The sequence below is a fragment of the Pseudoliparis swirei genome, chromosome 18 (genome assembly GCF_029220125.1).
Source record: "Pseudoliparis swirei isolate HS2019 ecotype Mariana Trench chromosome 18, NWPU_hadal_v1, whole genome shotgun sequence".
Taxonomy (NCBI): domain Eukaryota; kingdom Metazoa; phylum Chordata; class Actinopteri; order Perciformes; family Liparidae; genus Pseudoliparis; species Pseudoliparis swirei.
Genome location: NC_079405.1, coordinates 14,261,973 through 14,281,632, shown reverse-complemented (window position 1 = coordinate 14,281,632; position 19,660 = coordinate 14,261,973). Strand labels below are relative to the sequence as shown.

The following is a 19,660-nucleotide window of genomic DNA, read 5'->3' as shown; positions in this document are numbered from 1 at the left end:
GCTTGGATTCCTTAATGTTCTTGAATAATCTATTTGCCATAAAAATATCATATCACAAAAATGTCCTAGTCATATTTATAAAAAAGAAGGAATAATTCCATTTCATTATCCAAACCGCAGGGGTGCAGGAGTCAGTTCATTGGGCGAAGGCAGCGCTCACCCTGGACAGGTCGCCAGTTTATCACAGGGCTCAAATAGAGACAGACAACCTTCACATTCACACCTACGGGACATTTAGAGTCTCCAATTAACCTGAGCTGCATGTCTTTGGACTTTGGGAGGAAGCCGGAGAACCCGAAGTTCATAAAATGTCAAAACAAATTAGAAAACAAAGAGTTATATTATATGGTATTATAGATTTAAATAATAGTCGTTTAATGTTTAGTTTACATACTGTATATCAAACTTTTATTTTTGACTCAAGGTTCAGATACCAACAAACCAATTATATTTAATGAAATACATACAAACGCACAATTCAATCCATATACAATGCTTTATAAAGAGACAGCGGTACCAATGTCTCCATTGCTCGTAGCGTGGAGAGTACTAATCTTTGGTATTTGATTTGATAAAACCAAGAGTCATTAACCCGGCAAATACATGTATACATAAGATTTCTTAAAACAGTTTGGAAAGTATTAACTCCTGCAGCCACACAGATTTCACTGGCACGACACCATCTCGGTCTCGAAAGTACACAATACAAACATTTTGTGAACAAATTTAAAGAAGCCATACAAATCTCAAATTTTAGCATGTTATAAAGTAAAAAACTAAAAAAAGAAAATCGAAATAAATTTCAATTGTAAAATAAAAGTAATAGTTAATGTCATAAAGGCCCCATAGCATACTATGCTATTAACCATTTTTGAATATTCCATGTCATAATGGCATGCCATAAAAAAGGCAACTTGCAGAAAGCAGAAAGTGTGAAGAGTTGCACCGTTCGATTGTTGCAGGAATTTACTTGTCATCAAAACTAGTTTCCTTTAGCTAAAGTAAGCTATTTTGGTTGCTAACTCTGCAGTTTAATATGGGAGTGAGATTGAGATCTGTACACATTACATCTATTGCATCTGTCCATCCTGGAGAGGGATCCTCCTCTGTTGCTCTCCTGAAGGTTTCTTCCCTTTTTTTCCCCCTGAAGGGTTATTTGGGAGTTTTTCCTGGTCCGATGTGAGGTTTTGGGGCAGGGATGTCTATGTGTACAGATTGTAAAGCACTCTGAGACAAATTTGTAATTTGTGAAATTGGGCTATACAAATAAACTGAATTGAATTGAATTGAAAGTATATTTCCTGTATCACTCTAATTTCCAGTGAGCAGCTCTTCCATTATTTAATGCAGAGAGACTCTGTGTCAGCTGTCAAAGAATAAAACACGAGTATCAAGTGGCATGCCGAAGACCAGAAAAGAAACCCAAGAGTCGAGCAGGTTGTGTGGCGGTCATTTGCATTTGTTCATTATGTCAGTCAGTAACAGTATCAAGCACTAAGCTGAGGTCTTCAGGGGAAAGATGATAGGCTGCTGGCTACTTCCACTGACACAAAACACTGTAGATGGGAGCAGTGGGATGTTTTAGCTCCTTTGATTTATTAAATCAAAGGTCCTGTCCGTGCCAACTGGTTACAATGATCTTGTGTGGACTAGTGATACCTTCTATCCAACAGGTATTGTGCCTCGTGATGTGGCTTAAAGAGAAATACACTCTGATTTAGCCATGATATCACACCATCAGTGTTTGGCAAAGCAGTTTGGCTCATTGTCATTTGAATGCATCATATGAAGTATAACCAGCTCAGAGGCTCGTCTCCCATAAGCTGAACATCAGAGACACTAAACAGATGAAGCTTTCAGGAGAGACGAGGTCGACTGCAGAACATGACTTTCTGTTGGGTAAAACAGTTTTTAATTATAATTTATCAAAGAAAACTAGAATGTGTTGTAACGTCAGTTTGTTGTGTAAATTAGTTTTTTGATTCAATAGTTGAATAGCTTATGAATTTGTTTAAATGTTTCTGCATAATGTCTAAGAAAGCGTTGTTCTTTTCAAGATTGTAAAACAATATTCAGAAGGTAGTGAGTTCCACTACATTGTTAATATCTGCTTCAACACTTGAGGCAATTAATATATTTTATATTCTTTTAGGAAGTATTCATGAGAAGATATTTGAGAAACCTGCAAATGAAATGGGCTAAGAAGTGTAACAGGAATCCGACTTAAAGCAGGTTCCTTTTTTTGTGAAATGTTGATATTTCTCCAACATGGATACAGTTATTTGGGAGGCAGTTTAAACATATTTTAAAGTTGTTAGTTATTCAGAGAAAAATACCACTGTAAAAATTGTGTGTTGATATTTATGCAATAAAATACAATATTGAACTATACAAATATTTGTCCGGAGTGTGTGTAGTAGAGACCTTTGTTGCCACAGTTTAAGCAGCAAACAGCTGCAGGATAAGATTAGTGGTGGGAAACTTCAGCTGTCGTCTATCACAATGTCAATGAATTGGCTCCTCAAAGAGGAAGCACACAGTACTGGATGGTTATGGGGTCAGATCAGTCTCAATAATTGCAAATGCACATAGAGAGACTCACAAATGACAACACGAAGATTCACAATGCGCACAGAACAATTCACAAATATATTCAATTTACAAATGCACGCAGAACGATTCGCAAATACATTCCAAGCACACGGAAATAAATTACGATTTTTATAAATGTAAAAGAAAAATCACAAATATATTTATGCATTTCCATGTGGATTCGTCTATATGTAGTTATTTGTGGATCACACTGCATTTGTTTGTGGATCACTACACACTAGCCAATCAGATGTCGTCCCGCCTTAGAGGGGCGGGGCTTATCTCCATGACTTGATTTCTGCTACTCTAGCCGCGTTGGAAGCGGCAGTCTTTCATACCGAGTTGGTGAAAGTCACCGAGCTGTGTGAGCTTACGGGGATGTTATGTTATGTTATGAACCCAAACACGAGGGCGTTAGATGTTCAGACGTGTGTGGGATCAACAATTATAAAGCAGAAGTAGTTGTTAGTTCTTCTATGGTGATTGGCGAAAAAGTTCATTTGTTCCGCCCCTCCAAGGCGGGACAAAATCTAATTGGCTACAGATCGGTCCATGTTGAAAAAACGCTTTTACAGATTGAGCCACACAAGGGGAGTCTGATAAATCTGTGCGCAAGTGTGTAGCGACCCTAAAACAAATGCAGTGTGATCCACAAATAAATAGACAAATCCACCTGCATGAATATATTTGTGATTTTACTTTTACATTTATATAAATCAGAATTTCTTTACATGTGCATTGGAATGTATTTGTGAATCAATCTGTGTGCATTTGCAATTATTGAGACTGATCTGACCCCATAGATGGTTTTACTCCGAAAGGATTTGTGTGTAGTGGTTGTGCAACAAGTAAAACATATTTCATATTTATTGCCGTGAATGAGTCTTTAAATTATTGACTCAGATGGTGTTGTTAAAGTGTGTGTTTTCACTACTGCCCAGTGGTCGAGGTGAGAGGTACTACACAGGTGTTGTATAAAAGCCACAATATTTGTTCCAGTTTGACGCCGTCTTTATGTATCAGTTTGATTTGTGAAAAGGGAATTTGTTTTGTTTAAGAGCACACTTTAAAGAAATAGTTGGCATTTCTTTCACTGCATGGCAACAACAGGACTCCATGGAGTTACTGAGCCCAGCCAATACATACAGATTTAACTTATAGTAAACACGCAATGTGTCATTTTTACACTTTGTTTTATATACCAGTTAACAAATGTGAGATCATGTGTTGATCAGTGAGCTTGAGAGATGCTGGAAGGTGGATGTAATTACTGTCAGACAGAGCCGGGCTATCTGTTGCCAGTCTTTGTGCTAAGCTAAGCTATCAAGCTTATATCTGAAGCTTTCAGTGTTGGGAGTAACGCGTTACTTTGTAACTTGCGGTAACGAGCGTGTAACGAAGTATTTTTTTAAATCAACTAACGCAGTTACAGTTACTGAAATTTAAATGAGTTCGTTACTCGCGTTACTCTCTTTTGTGAAAAATGAACACTTGCAGACAAGAAGACAAGCTAGGCTACTTTAGCTGCTTCTGATCTGACATCGCAGGACCTTGGTGGCGCAATGATGTAACGTCTCGGACGTTATGGACTGATGACATGGAGACGGAACGACGTTATTATTCCTCCCTTTATTGGGCATTCACCAACACAGACAGCTGCTCCTCTCAGCTCAGCAGCTCGAACATCAACGGTTCCCGTCAACCACCCGTAACTTCCGTTTTCCGACAGGTTAACCCCGCCTCCCCTCTACTCCGCCAATCACAGGCATGCCTCCCCTCTACTCCGCCAATCACAGGCACGCCCCCTCGACCAGCACGCACGGTGCCACACTGTGATTGACAGCCACTTCCAGTGTTGCCAGGTCCGCGGTTTTTGCCGCTGGTTGAATTTTGTGTCCGCTGGTTCGGGTAGACCTATTTTGCATGCAAATTACATGAATATCTTTAACCCTTGTATGGTATTCGGGTCTGTGGGACCCGTTTTCATTTTTCATCAAAACAAAAATAATATGATTCATTATTTTTTCAAACTCAGACTTATTGGCCTTGGCTAATTTTCCGCGAAGAACATATATCAGACAAAATTTTCATCGACAGCACACCGTAACCCCCCCCTACACATTTGTATTACATACAGGGTGTTCGGGTCCACTGGACCCGGACTAATAAAAGTGTGGAAATTGTTGGTCCTGTGTACCTTCAGTCTGTCCTCCTCATGTCTGGGCCTGCTGTAAGTGTGTGTGTGTGTGTGTGTGTGTGTGTGTGCCCGCGTGTGTGTGTGTTCGCGCGTGTGTGTATGTGAGAGGGCCTGCTGTAAGTGTGTGTGTGTGTGTGTGTGTGTGTGTGTTTGTGGGCCTGCTGTAAGCTAAGTATGTGTGTGTTTGTGTGTGTATGTGAGTGGGCCTGCTGTGTGACCATGGTTGGAACGATGAGAAAAAACAGGTCTGAGCTCCCACCTCAATTGCTGCCTACAAAGAACAGGCATGTCAACTCGTCCAAGTGTGTCTACACGGCTGACACATCCCTGGTATCATATGTGCCAAAGAAAACCAAAAATGTGGTACTAATAAGTACACTACACAGGGATGGGAGAATCTGTGGCCTGGAGCATCAGAAACCAGAGATACTTATGGACTACAATGCCTCAAAAGGAGGAATAGACAACTTGGACAAGCTGGTGTCTGCCTATAGTTGCAAGAGGAGGACCCTACGCTGGCCACTGGTGATTTTCTTTGACATGCTGGACATCTCGGCGTACAACGCCTTTGTCATCTGGATGGCATTGAACCCAGAGTGGAACAGAGGGAAGCTCCAGAGGAGGCGCCTCTTTCTTGGGGAACTTGGAAAGGCACTGGTGAAACCACAAATCCTAAGAAGACAGCATGTTCCGAGAACCTCAGCCTCTGCAGCCACCGTGAGGAGGATTCAGGAGAACAATGCTGGTGCCCCATCCACCCAACCTACAGAACCACCATCTGCAGAGCCTGAGGTAAGTGTGTGTGATGCTGTTGCAGTATATGTTTGACACTCATAGCTTACGAGACAGAGGTTTTAGTAAAATTCATGATCTTTTCATCATTCTAGGTTGCGGCCGGCAGCAACAAAAAGAAACGGTGTGAAGTGTGTGGACCCAAGACGGACAGAAAGACGCAATATACATGCATCAAGTGCAAGAAGTACATATGCAACACACACACAGTAAAACTCTGCCACTCATGTGTTGAATAGGCTGGTATGAAAAGGCAATGTGTTCAACAATGTAATGTGTTCAATGTGTTATGTAAACTGTGTGTTGTGCGATGTAAAATTACCTGATTACTAATGAAATTCAATACAAATTCAAAGAAATAAAAATCAATAGTTATGAACAACCTTGCTTCATTTGTAAATTTGTTGAATATTGTCCACTCATATCTTGATAAAAAATTTAAAAAACAGTAGCACTTTAATTCGTAAATGTGTTATAACAAAATTAAAGGGAAAATATTAACCATAATTGCTGTTTATATTGCTCGTAATTGGGATGAAGAAAACATCTGTTAAGTATTTTAACATCAAATTGTTTGATTGTGTTGAATTAAAAGCCCAAAAATACAGCGGGTCCAACAGACCCACAACACCTTCTGAGTAACAAAAAAATGAATACCATACAAGGGTTAAATAAAAATCCATATTTTAAATGAAATAATTTATTTATACCCAAATCCTACCAAACTGACTCCAGATCAGCACGTACACGCCTCACTAGCACCCCCCCCCCCTCAATTATATGCAGCACCTCAAGGCACCTTTGTTTTCTCTTTTAATTAGTGTTAATACTGTAGGCCAATCACTTTTATTTCATTGGGCCTAATGTGGTAAAAAAAACACTGTTAAATCACTGAGACAGTTATTTTGTATTAAGTTAACTAAAAAAGGGACTTTTGTACTCCTGCTTGATTTGAAGGCCTGTTGCCCTGTTGATTGCAATAAATAGGTCTACAACATATGTTTATTGTGTTTGACTGTTCAGTACTGTTCATGACATTAAAAAAGCAGACATAAAAGTAACTTAAAAGTTACTTTCCCGAGTAACTAATTACTTTTGATATACAGTAACTAGTAAAGTAATTCAATTACTTTTAAAAGAAGTAACTAGTAACTATAACTAATTACTAATTTTCAGTAACTTGCCCAACACTGGAAGCTTTATATTTAACAAACAATAGAGTGCTGCAGGCATGATGTATTTCTGTAGGCCAACCCTTGAAGTCGGCAACGCACTGGTACTCTCAACAAGAAAGCCAACATGATTTTTTTTTAAATGCAATCGGAAGAAGTATAAAACTAACTTTAACTTTAAGCTATAAATGAAATACAGCCCAGTTGCATGAGCACAGATATACACATCGAGGCTGTTGGGGCAGAGTGGATGGCTTGTTGATGTTTTACGGTCTCATTTAGCCACTTGTTAGCAGCATTTAACACCCTTAAAAGGTTCAAAATTCACTAGACAGGTATTTACTGATATATTTTTGGGGAGAAGAAAACGTTAAAATGTCTTTGGCCTGTGTTAACCACAGATCTTCAGGAATCTAACAACAAAAAACGTAACTCCTGTTTTTCTGCAGCACACTATTTTGGTCGTGGCGTCTCATCTAGTGTTAACTGTCAGCATGGGAGTTACTAAGTTTATTTCCCAAAATGTAAAACCATTCTATTATGGTCTCATTCTCTGCAGATATGATGACATTGAAGAAATCCCTATAAGACTTCTGTATTTGCATTCTTTGCTGCACAGCGTGTCGGTAACTCAGATGCTTATTGTTGGTTCTGTCTCACGACTGAACTGAGTTTTGGACAGACTGTCACACGTACTGTAATTGTTCCCATCAACAAAAATTACCTCTGAATTAATTACATTTAATTGAAATGTAGCAAATACTATGACAAGTATACTGTGCTCTTTGTCAAAACATGGCTATTGTGTTTTTAAGTGAGTGATTTTGATTTGTAGATTCATATCCCAGGCTTAGCGACAACACACTCAACACTATAATGACACTATATGTTTATCTGATGTTTGTTTTACGATGGTCAACTACTACTACTACTACTACTACTGCTACATTTGCTCAAGTCATCAAGTGAATTAAGGAACCCAATATGAACTTTCTTTCTCTTCCATCAACCAAGTACTCTTTATCTTTGTGTTGTGCAAAAAAAGTGTAAAGACAGCAGACTTTCAATATAATATATTTAATATAGATCTACAATATTTAGTGAGAGCAGTCTAATGAAACAGCATATTGTATGATTTTCATTTGTCTCTTAAAGAGGTTAGAGTTCATTCTTCACACTCCTTTCCCTGAAATGGATAGAAAAAGGAGAGAATAAATCATTAATGGCATTTTGTCTATGGGAGGAAAATATGTAACACGAGTGTAGCTTTAACTTGCTCCATTTCAAATCAAAATTAAAAACATGAATCAAACACTGCAACATATATGATGCATGTGAAATATTGAACATTAGCTAATGAAACCAATCATGTTGCTTTTCTGTAAGATTATCAATAACCATTCTAACTGTTACAACAGCTCAATGCCTGAGATGTATGTATCACTTACTTTTCCAATTTCCCGACTCTTTGCTCTCAGCTTGTTGACCTGAGACTCGGCGATGTCCGCTCTCTCCTGAGCTTCGTCCATCTCATGCTGCACCTTCCTGTACTTGGACAGGTGAGTGTTGGCCTGCTCCTCCTGTGAGGAAATTCAACTCTGGAGTCAACATCCATCATCATTACAGACATAAAAAGGTGTGTTTGTATTTTGTTCTGTTTCCAGTCTGACTGTGATGCATTCAGCTTTGTTTGAGACGATACAGTGAAAATGTTATAACACGTGTCTGACTCACAGCCTCCTCCGACTGCCTCTTGTAGGCCTTCACTTTCAGCTGCAGCTTGTCCACCAGATCCTGAAGTCTGACAACATTCTTCTTGTCCTCCTCTGTCTGCACAAATTCATGATTGAAATGTATTTATTTGCAACTTTGTCTAACAACTCTACCAATTGTTAGTGAAGGAAGAAATAAACTGCCTACCTGATAGGTGAGCTCCTTCACTCTTCTCTCATATTTACGAACACCTTTGATAGCCTCCGCTCCTCGTCTCTGCTCAGCTTCAACTTCAGCTTCAAGCTCACGTACCTATATGATCAATGTATGCTGTTAATTGGGGGGCAAGATTTTTATATAAAAGAAACAGTTGAGATCAGATCGCAGTCGTCTTTACCCTAGCTTCTAGTTTCTGGAGCTGCTTCTTGCCGCCCTTCATGGCCAGATTTTCAGCTTCATCCAGACGGTGCTGCAGGTCTTTCACTGTCACCTCCAGGTTCTTCTTCATCCTCTCCAGATGAGAGCTGGTGTCCTGCTCCTTCTTCAGCTCTTCTGCCATCATGGCAGCCTGAAAAGTTGTTGATTTTTATATTATCAGATATAAACCGAATACATTCTAATGTTTCAACTACTAGAGCACCAGCAAGAAGAAAGCCTCAGTAGTATGAAGTATTATTTCATGCATGGACATTACGCATTATACTTTGTCTTCAATTTCATAGAAATCGGTAAGGATGACTCACATCAGTGATGGCTTTCTTGGCCTTCTCTTCAGCATTTCTTGCCTCCTGGACAGAATCCTCCACTTCACCCTGGATCTGGATGAGGTCAGCCTCTAACTTCTTCTTGGTGTTAATGAGGCTGGTATTCTATGATTAAAGAAAGACAATTCATTTTCATGCATTGAACCATTGAAGAACATTATTGTTTGTCAACCTTAGAGCATACCTGAGAGTGCAGCAGTCCCACACGCTCGCTGGCATCCACCAGCTCCTGTTCAGCCACTTTGCGGCTTCTGTCCGTCTGCTCCAGTGCAGCTCTCAGCTCCTCGATCTCAGCCAGCATCAGGACGTTCCTGCGCTCCACCATGGTGACCTGCTCCCTCATGTCTTCCTGGCCTCTTACGGCGTCATCAAGGTGCAGTATCGCATCCTAAATTGTAAAACATTGAGAGAAATGTCAGCAAACACTTTAAGCTTGTTTTCAAAGCAAGATGCTAAGCCACACATCCTTGTGTAGATGTACCTTTAACTGTCCCTGTACGTTTCTCAGCTGTTTCTGGGCTTCAGCTGCCTGGCGGTTGGCGTGGCTCAGCTGAACCTCCATCTCGTTGAGGTCTCCCTCCATCTTCTTCTTGATTCTCAGGGCATCATTCCTGCTCCTGATCTCGGCATCCAAAGTGCTCTGCATGGAGTCCATCACTCTCTGGCTGTTCCTCTTGATCTGGTCGATCTCCTCGTCTTTCTCTGCAAGTTTTCTGTCAATTTCACTCTTGACTTGGGTGAGTTCCAGCTGAATGCGCATTATCTTGGATTCTTCGTGCTCCAGGGTAGCCTGTGAATAAGTGTACATATTTGATCAACTCGAGCGCATAACAGGTCCTTCATTCAAAATACAGAAATGGAGGCCGAGTCACAAAGAGGAAAGCATAGCACTGTGTCAAGTCAACAGCTTTTTAAATTAAGTCTGAGAGCCTCTGTTAAAGCTCTGCTAATATTTACCTCTGCCTCCTCCAGAGCGGTCTGGATTTCTATCTTCTCACTTTCCACTGCCTTCTTTCCCTTCTCAAGCTCATGAATCGTTTTACCGTTGTCACCAAGTTGTTCACTCAAGTCTGCAATCTCCTCTGTTGGAGCAGATTTATAAGGTATACATTTTAGAATGTGAAGCAGTATAAAGAATAAAGTAACACAGATACTTCAGATACATATATTTGCTGTTTAGAGTGCATTTCTGTTGGGAGGAACAGCATAATTGTCTTACGTTGCAGGTTCTTGTTCTCTCTCTTCAAGGTCTCCAGGTGGTCCAAAGCTTCTTCATATGAGTTTTTCAGCTTGAACATCTCAGTGCTGAGAGAACGAGATTCTTTTAAAGCTCCTTCAAGCTCTGCTTGGCTTTCCTCATACTTCTGCTTCCACTCTGCAAGAACCTGAAACATATACAGACCCATGTGTTTCAGTCATTGGAAAGTCTAGGGTCTCCATTGAAACAAAAAAGGCATGAATGGAAATCTAACCTTGTCAAAGTTCCTTTGCTTCTTGTCGAGGTTAGCAGCCAGAGCATTAGCTCTCTCCACGTCAATCATCATGTCTTCCACTTCGCCCTGCAGTCTCTGTTTTGTCTTTTCCAGAGAGGCACATTTTGCATTCACAGCCTCAATGGATTCTTCTGCATCCTGAAGACGCTGGGCGAGCTTTTTCCTGTTAAACCAGACAGTGAACAGGTTCTGTGATGATTCACCCAATCAGTGCATGTGGAAACAGGGTTCTTTCAGGACTGGTCCTTACTTAGCCTCCTCCAGCTCCTCAGTGCGCTGAATGGCATCGGTCTCGTATTTGGCTCTCCACTGAGCCACCTCACTGTTGGCCTTTGACATTGCCCGCTGCAGCTCAGATTTGGCCTCCTGCTCCTCCTCGTACTGCTCCCTGAGCAGGTCGCAGTCATGTCGAGCTGACTGGACAGCGTGAGCCAGGGCGTTCTTGGCCTGAGAAACAAAGGAGTACCTCAATAATATTTGATACCAGATAATCGTCTGGTGGCCTTTTTCTCTGTAGTAATTCTGCTGATTCCATAGACGTTACCTTAACTTCCTCCTCTACGTGCCTCTTCAGCTCCTCAATCTGCTGAGTGTAAGCCTGCTTGGCTCTCGTCAGCTGAGAAACAAGAGATTCTTTCTCCTCCAGCTGACGGCTACATTCACCTAATCAAAGATATTAATGAACTTAATGGACATCAGAACAGAATTGCAACAGCTCACGTAATAATGTATAATCTATAGAGCAAGTAAGGTTTTCCTCTTGAGATATCATATTGAAGAAATACATTTTGAAGTTCAAAGGTTGTGACCCTTGCTGATATGTGCAACAAATAATACATTTAGGTAACAGGGAGTAAATGTGTAATAGGGTTTTTAAAAGTAGGGGAGAAGTCAAAGGAGGTAAGGTTTTAGATATCGTTAAGATAACGCTTTACAATTAAATGTGTACAACAGGAGCCTAGTTTTCTAACACCCCAAAATATCATAATTATACCATTTTCGGTTTGAAGTCTTGCTTTCTGTGCACTCAGGTCGTTCAGATGACGAACATTTTCATCATTCTTGGATTTGAGCTCACTCAGCTGATCTTCTAATGTCCTGCACATTTTTTCAAGGTTTCCCTGGTAAAATAAAACATATATATTCATGAAACTATTACCATTATCGTATGCTCTCTGTCAGAAAAGGTAGCTCTCTCACCTTTGCCTTGGCAATAGACTCCATATTGCTGCTGAGGTCATCCACCTCCATCTTGTATTCACTTTTCTCTTTCTCCAGCTTCTGCTTGACTCTCTGGAGGTTATCGATCTGCTCTCCCAGCTCTGCCACACTGTCAGCCTGCTTCTTGCGGAGAGCTGCAGCGGTGGCCTCGTGCTGCAGCGTGGACTCTTCCAGATCACGACGCAGCTTCTGAAACTCGGCCTCACGCTTCTTGTTCATCTCGATCTGAACAGACGTTGCTCCACCAGCTTCTTCCAGCCGCTCGCTGATCTCCTCAAGCTCCCTGGAAAGATCAGACCTCTGCTTCTCCACCTTGGCCCGAGCAGACCGCTCAGCCTCAATCTCCTCCTCCAGCTCCTCAATACGAGCCTGAAACACAAAGGGTTGAAGTGAACACCTTCACTATTTGAATGTTCCTGTTTCCTTCGAAGAGTACTAAAGGTTTTACCTGCAGTTCCTTTATCTTTTTCTGTAGCTGGATTCCAAGAGTCTGCTCATCCTCAATCTTCCCTAGGATCTGGCTCATCTCAAAGTCCTTCCTGCAGAGGACAGAGTACATCGTTGCATTAAGGAACGTGTAAGTCGTGCCTCCAATTAAATCATTTATTGAAAGTAGGTAGAAGGATTGTTTATTCTTACTTCTTTATTTTCTCGTCAGACTGCTGCTTGTCATTCTCTAGATCCATTATGGACTCCTGGGCCAGTTTAAGATCTCCTTCAAGCTTCCTTTTTGATCGCTCGAGATCCATACGCAGTTTCTTTTCTTGCTCCAGAGAACCTTCAAGCTGTCCACAAAATAGATGTTTATATAATTTAAGTTACGATTGTTCATATTAGAGATTTCCGCTATTTAATAAGTTAAACTTTTGTTTTTAAATTCAGTTATCACTCACATCGTCCACTTGCTGCTCCAGCTTGGTTTTGGCCTTCGTCAGACTGTTGACTTTGTCTTCCTCGGCCTGCAGGTCATCGAGGGTCTGCTGATGGGCCTCTTGGAGGGCTTTCTTCTCTTTGCTCAACTTTGCAATGGTCTCATCTTGAGACGTCATTTCCTCAACCAGGTTTTTAACCTGTAATCACAATGTTGTCAAAACAATATTCAAGAGTTTAAGCATTTTACAAGAGCCAACTTTAGGGGCTTATGGAAGATGTGCCTACCTTGTTCTCAGTGGCATGTTTCTCCTTTTCTACTTTGGCCAGGGTGAGCTCCAAGTCATCAATGTCTTTCTTCAACTCAGAGCACTCGTCCTCCAGCTTCCTCTTCTTTGCAGTCAGCTCAGCATTCATTTCCTCCTCATCCTCCAGTCTCTCTGACGTCTCCTTGAGTTTGGCCTCAAACTGGATCTTTGCTTTAATGAGCCCCTCACACCTTTCCTCTGCATCACTGAGGCTTTCACCTTCCTTAAAGCGAAATGCAAAAAGGTTCATGTTGTTACCAGATCAGACATTTGATGGAGGATATCTAGTATAAATCCACATCAGCGTGATGATCTAACTTACAGATTGCACTTGCATCGCCAAGTCATTCTTCTCCTGCAGCACAGAAACCATCTTCTCCTCCAGTTCTTTCTTCTTAGCCAGAGCCTTTGCTAGATCCTCTTTCATCTTTTCAAAGTTCTCTTTCATTTCGGCCATTTCTTTCTCACTCTCTGCACTCTTCAGCAGAGGCTTGATCTTGAAGTACAGCTTCATCCATGGCCATGTTTTGACATTCATGAATGAGCGTATGTTGTACTGGATGGAGTAAATAGCCTCCCTGAGAACAAGAAAGAAAAAATGTATTTGAAAATGTGTAAAAGTTGAGACTTTTAGAACACACGTTTACACTTTGAGACAACATCAATAACAGACACATTACCTCCTTTCTATCATCTTGAGATACTCTTTCCTCATGAGGTGACCTCTGCTGAGAGCTTGAGTCATTGTGACCAGCTGAGCCAGTTTCTTATCTCTCATCTCCTCCAGAGTTCCAAGCAGACCGGCTTTGAAGAACACCTGAGAGTCAATGATTATAATTATCTTTACGTCATTCATTATTTATGATAGGTAATCTTATCCCTCTTTGTAAAAAGTCAGATTCTTTACCTTGGTGTGCCCAAACTTGTACTGAGTCTGGTCCACATTGATAGATCCTAGAAGCTTCTCTGAGGCTTTCTTGTTGTCAATGAATTGTCCCTCTGGGATGACACTAGCATTCAATACTTTGTATCTGAAAGTAATTATATTTTACAGTTAGACAGATAATGATAATTGTTCAATGACTGTCAATGTCAAATTTCTGGTACCTCTGCTTAAAGTCACCATAGAGGACTCTGCTGGGGAAACCTTTCCTGCAGATCCTGATACCTTCCAGCACACCGTTACACCTCAGCTGGTGGATGACCAGGAAGTTCTGCATGAGACCTATGATCATTTATTAGATGTAATTAATTAGTAACAGTACAAGAAATGGTCAAATCCCATGAGACATTTTATTTGACTTGCCTTTTGTTTTTTATGTATTAATTAAATCAACATTGACACAAAGAGCAGATACCTGGTGTCTTTGATTCATTGGGAATCAGGCAGCGCACAAAATGAGGATGTGTGCATCTCAAATTTGACATCAGCTTGCCCAAATTCTCCTGAAAAATGTCAAGGATATTTCATTTGCAAAAGGCTCTAAATTAGTGCAATAAAGTACGTATGTCCTTCTTTTATATCTTACCCTGAACAATGCAGACACAGTCTGGAAAGAACCACCCTTCTTCTTTCCAGCTTTCTTTGAGCTACTCTCAGCTGTCAGTGGAATGACAATTACATTAAGATTTTTACATTTATAATGAATAAATGTTCATTATTTTAAATTGCATAAGGTAAAGACAGGTAAAAGCATGTACCTTCTGTTCCGGCATGTGTTATATAGAGGTGAGCCAACAGTTTGACTGAAGACTTCTGGTAGAGCTGAACCACTGAGTCGTTCAGGGGGTCCTTGTTCTTATCCAGCCAGCCAGTGATGTTGTAGTCAACAGTGCCGGCATAGTGCACCAGGGAGAAATGGGCCTCAGCTTTGCCTTTGGCAGGTTTGGGCTTCTCAAAAGCTTTGGTTTTACCAAGATGCTGGTCATACAGTTTGTTCTTGAAAGTGACGTCTGATGCCTTGGGGAACATACACTCCTCTTCAAGGATGGAGAAGATGCCCATTGGCTGTAATAATGAAATCATTATTTAAAACAAAAGATTTCAAGTCATCGGACAGTTTTCCATGTTTGTGAATAATCAGCGTGTGTCTCACCTTCTCAATCAGCTCAATGCAGGCAGCCAGGTCCATACCAAAATCAATGAACTCCCATTCAATTCCCTCTTTCTTGTACTCTTCTTGCTCCAGGACAAACATGTGGTGGTTGAAGAACTGTTGCAGTTTTTCATTGGTGAAGTTGATGCACAGTTGCTCCAAGCTGTTGTACTGCAAACAATAAAATACCAAAGACCTTAAGTAACAGCTTTAAATGAAGATGCATAATGATGAACTATCAGTCAGCCGAAAGTACTTACATCAAAAATTTCAAACCCAGCAATATCCAGGACACCGATGAAGAACTGTCTTGGTTGCTTGGTATCCAGCATCTCATTAATTCTGACGACCATCCACAAGAACATTTTCTCATAGACAGACTTGCAGAGAGCCATCACAGAGTTGTTGACCTGAATGACAACAATAATAAAAAAATATAATTAATCAAAGTTTTCAGGGTTCAAACAAACTATAGCTTTAAGATTCACAGGACTGCATGTGTTTGTTTTACCTGAGGCACAGTCTGGCTCTTAGTCACAAACTCATTTCCGACTTTCACCCTTGGGTAGCACAGTGCCTTCAGTACATCAGCCGAGTTCAAGCCCATGAGGTAGCCGATTTTGTCAGCGGCTGCAAAGAAGCAAAAACTGAGTGGTAAGAGGTCATTTTATAGAGGTGAAACAATATTTAAATGTATAATTTTCCACTAAATCTTTTCAAAGTTGCAGCATACCCTCATTGCCATCGGGCTCAGCCTGCTCTTCACGCTGCTTCTGCTTGAACTTCATTGATCCATGATGCATCACAGCTCCAGTCAGCTTGTAAATGCCGGCCTTCTCATCAGCACTGAAGCCCAGGATGTCGATGGCAGTCTGTGAGTATTCAAAGAAAAGTAATAAGTTCTGCTCTATATCGTTGCTCTATAAACAAAACATTTCTAAATTCATACATTTCTTGAAGGTTTAGACTTGATAATTGTCTTACATCAGTAGCAATGAACTCCTCCACATCGTCAATACTCTTGACAGTGATTTCACCTTGACTGATCATGGGATAGTCGAATGGATTGGTGGTGATGAGGAGAGCCTCTGAAAAAATGCCCTAGTGGTTAATTCTTGTCAGCACATGTAGACTGTACAGCAGGTAATCAATGGTCTTTGAAAAATATCTCACCTATCAGCTCAGGTTTGTGGCCTGTCATGAGCTGGTAGAAGATGTGGTAGCTCCTCTCGGCAGACAGCTGGAACGTCACTCGAGACTTCTCCAGCAGATCTGTATTGATTTATGTTGTGAACAAAATAAGGGAAATCTCCAATGAGCACAATTGAAGGAGTTGGTCGTGTAATAAAACAGATTCTTTGTGAAGAGTTCCACAAAACATCTTACATGTTTCAATATCAGCTGAAGACAACTTTCCAGTTGTCTTAAAGTGAATTCTGATGAATTTACCCTATAAAAATAGATTAACATTTAAATTAATTTCACGATAAATGTTTGCCACAAAATAACATAATTTCAAGTAAATGAGAAATCCCCCAAATAACTTACAAAGCGGGATGAGTTGTCATTCCTCACAGTTTTGGCATTACCATAAGCTTCCAGCAGGGGGTTCGCTGCAATGATTTGATCCTCCAGCGACCCCTTTATTCAGAACACAATTACTGGAAGTATTCATGCTTCATACCTCATACTTCAAGATCACATTTATGTCTATGTAAGTCAGCTTTTTTGACACCTTTTCCAAAAAACATTTGTTCATTTACCTTTATTTTTCCAGAAGTCGGCTGCTCGGCCTTCTTTCCTCCAGCCACTGCGATTGTCGCAAAGTACTGGATGACTCTTTTAGTGTTGACAGTCTTTCCTGCACCAGATTCTCCACTTAGAGCAACAACAAAAACATCAATTAGCAGCCAACACAGCATTCTGTCAATGTTACAGTACGTTTATGTCAAATAAGATATAGTTTGCTCCAACTTTTCCTTGACATTGAGTGACATAAATTTCAGGATTACTTTCTATTAGACAAATAATTTATAAAATTGGCAAACTTACGTGATAAGGATGGACTGGTTATCCCGGTCTGTTAAACAAAAAATAAATAAAATACTTTCAGATTATTTACATACTTGTGTTTGATGTAATCTGACATCTGCGAGAAATGTACACCAATGATGTGAAGTTCCAATAACCTTGGATTTCAAGGCTTTTAAAAAATATACAATGAGATGATACTTGTTTAATACATATTCTTTTAAAGTGCAAATTATATGATATCTACTGTAATAGTTGCTCTCTTCTCATATGATTTTCCATTTAAAACATGCAACGTTTCCTCACACACCAGTGAGCATGAACTGATAGGCGTTATCAGAGATGGAGAAGATGTGGGGTGGAGCCTCAATCCTCTTTTTGCCTCTGTATCCTTCTACAACCACTGAGTCGTACACTGGGAGCATCTTGTAGGGGTTCACGGTCACGCAGAACAGCCCTGAGTATGTCTGTGAAGACAGAGAGGATTTTTACTGACGTCTTTCTTTAGTGATCGTTTCATCTACTGACGTGATGATTAGGTGGAAGCTTACGTAGATCATCCATGCTGCATATCGCTCTTTGAGGTTATACAGCACAGACGGCTCACTGAGGTGGGTCATCATGGCCATGTCCTCAATCTTGTCGTACTTTGGAGGGTTCATGGGGAAGATCTCAGTGTCTTTGACAGTGAGAGTCAGTATCTACAACAGAAAAGGCACAACAATAGGATGAGTTGCTAGCCAGCAGTCATCTGTTGTCTAATATCAGATTTTAGTAACTCATTACAAATGTTTTCATGTCTGTCCGCAAAACAATTTATGACAGTAGAATTTCTATATAGTTATAAACTTTTTTACATTTTCATTTAAATGTTTTAAATCATCAAATAGTTACATGTTACAGCAGCCCACATTCTACATCAAAAATGGTAAACACGAAAAGACTTTAAATTCCATTCTCACCTTTCCACCGATAGTCTCCACGGTGGCTTTGTCCCCATCTCTCTTCGTGAGTTTTCCCTTGAGGTACATCTCCACGGGCTCGGTCACAAAGAATGCAGTTTTAGCATCAAAGGGAGTGTTTTGAGCTTCTATTCTCTCCCTTTCAGATTTCCGGAGGTAAAGTGCCGCCGGGCCGAAACACTGCATTTCAGCGTCCGTACTCATGGTGAGTCCTCACTGCAAGTATGTAAAAACAGGACAGCAGTCATTTATTTCAGTCATCACTTTTTCTTCTCATGATGGTAGGCTACTTCACTCATGAACACAGCTGTTAACTTTTTGAAAGTTATACTCAAGGATGAACAGAGAAAAATGTACAATTATATAACTTTACTTATTTATGTTTCATGCTCAATAAAACAGTTAAGCCCAAAAGTGGTTTACAGTTTGTAACAACAGGGTAACATTGATGTTACATTTTCCATTCATTGTATCATCTATTATCTTTGTTGTGGGCATGATACATGCACCAGACACGTTGGTGCAAGGTCACAGTGGCAATTTTCTTCTTCTATCTAATGATGCAGACATCACATGCTAAAAGGTAAACTGTTAATTAATTTGCTATCAAATCCACACAAGGTTAAGATTGAATTAGCGTTCAACAAAGTCTGACTCATCACATATACTGATAACATTGTTCCTTCAAACAGTAAAATGAATAAATCACCTTCTTCCCTCCTCTTCAGATGAACAGGTATTGATGGACTAATGGAGGTTCTGAAAAAAGACACACATCATTTTAATTAATGACAGCAATTAAATATTTTCATATTAAAAATGAACTTACTGTCCACTGAAGTCCTGGAACAATCAAGACAGTTCTATATTCACTGTGTCGTGTTCATGGCCTGCATTGTTCATTAAGCTGCTGCTTTTCTTCCTGCTAATAAAAGACTGCACACACTCACCTTGGGCGTCTGTCAGTCCTTGGGTGTGCCAGCCTCCCTTCTTATATAGAGAGATCAGTGTTCACTCGGCAATAAGGACCTGCTCTATTTGGTCATGTATTGTTATGCTCTCGTGCTTGAGTATTTTCTGCATCGAATATGACCTCTGCCATCTTTTGTCACTGAAAAACCCCGTACAGTTTATCACAGCTTAACCGCCTGTCACTTTCACTTTCAGAGTCCCCGGTTTAAAGAGGCAAGAGATAATAATTCAAATGAGAAATATGGACTAAGACTATTCTAAGACTAAATTATTATGGTTAATCAGTGCATATACTATAAACGGTTTATTATTGGTGTCATTACCAGAGGAATTCAACGTTATCAACTAGAACATAAATGAACCGGATCTTGATGTGATGCTCTTTCATTCCCATAAATATTAATCAGAATAATTTGTTTCAATTACAAACCACGTACATGCATACGCTCATACATATAAATCTGCCCTCATCTATGT

At 40.2% G+C, this 19,660-nt stretch overlaps 2 protein-coding genes across 2 annotated transcripts; one reads left to right on the top strand and one right to left on the bottom strand.

The window, feature by feature from the left end:
* The first annotated feature begins 4,987 nt into the window (after positions 1 to 4,987).
* Positions 4,988 to 5,897, top strand: LOC130209008 (uncharacterized). The gene is made up of 2 exons (XM_056438493.1): positions 4,988 to 5,581; positions 5,677 to 5,897. The coding sequence occupies exons 1-2, from the start codon at positions 5,009 to 5,011 to the stop codon at positions 5,818 to 5,820; spliced, it is 717 nt and encodes a 238-aa protein (XP_056294468.1). The 5' UTR covers positions 4,988 to 5,008; the 3' UTR covers positions 5,821 to 5,897.
* A 1,914-nt stretch (positions 5,898 to 7,811) lies between these two features.
* Positions 7,812 to 19,140, bottom strand: LOC130207812 (myosin heavy chain, fast skeletal muscle). Its single transcript, XM_056436527.1, has 41 exons — positions 19,041 to 19,140; positions 18,921 to 18,970; positions 18,212 to 18,427; positions 17,801 to 17,950; positions 17,560 to 17,716; positions 17,271 to 17,298; positions 16,982 to 17,096; positions 16,767 to 16,859; positions 16,605 to 16,668; positions 16,392 to 16,490; positions 16,203 to 16,306; positions 15,952 to 16,090; positions 15,730 to 15,848; positions 15,479 to 15,628; positions 15,219 to 15,389; positions 14,824 to 15,130; positions 14,652 to 14,722; positions 14,481 to 14,568; positions 14,230 to 14,347; positions 14,030 to 14,153; positions 13,803 to 13,939; positions 13,445 to 13,700; positions 13,103 to 13,345; positions 12,838 to 13,014; positions 12,584 to 12,729; positions 12,393 to 12,483; positions 11,924 to 12,313; positions 11,718 to 11,844; positions 11,268 to 11,386; positions 10,974 to 11,170; positions 10,703 to 10,886; positions 10,450 to 10,615; positions 10,188 to 10,312; positions 9,712 to 10,020; positions 9,415 to 9,618; positions 9,210 to 9,335; positions 8,864 to 9,034; positions 8,674 to 8,778; positions 8,488 to 8,583; positions 8,202 to 8,333; positions 7,812 to 7,939 (listed from the first exon to the last, which is right to left on the bottom strand). Exons 3-41 carry the CDS (start codon positions 18,413 to 18,415, stop codon positions 7,919 to 7,921), a joined length of 5,823 nt encoding a protein of 1,940 aa, XP_056292502.1. The 5' UTR covers positions 18,416 to 18,427; positions 18,921 to 18,970; positions 19,041 to 19,140; the 3' UTR covers positions 7,812 to 7,918.
* Positions 19,141 to 19,660: the final 520 nt, after the last annotated feature.

Bases quoted from the DNA above. Each gene is read 5' to 3' on its own strand.
- LOC130209008 (XM_056438493.1), top strand. From the start codon at position 5,009: ATGGTTGGAACGATGAGAAAAAACAGGTCTGAGCTCCCACCTCAATTG. The intron at 5,582-5,676 runs GTAAGTGTGTGT...TCATCATTCTAG, and splicing joins CACCATCTGCAGAGCCTGAG to GTTGCGGCCGGCAGCAACAA.
- LOC130207812 (XM_056436527.1), bottom strand. From the start codon at position 18,415: ATGAGTACGGACGCTGAAATGCAGTGTTTCGGCCCGGCGGCACTTTAC. The intron at 12,314-12,392 runs GTAAAACCTTTA...TTTGTGTTTCAG, and splicing joins AAAAGATAAAGGAACTGCAG to GCTCGTATTGAGGAGCTGGA. The intron at 11,171-11,267 runs GTAACGTCTATG...TTTGTTTCTCAG, and splicing joins ACGTAGAGGAGGAAGTTAAG to GCCAAGAACGCCCTGGCTCA.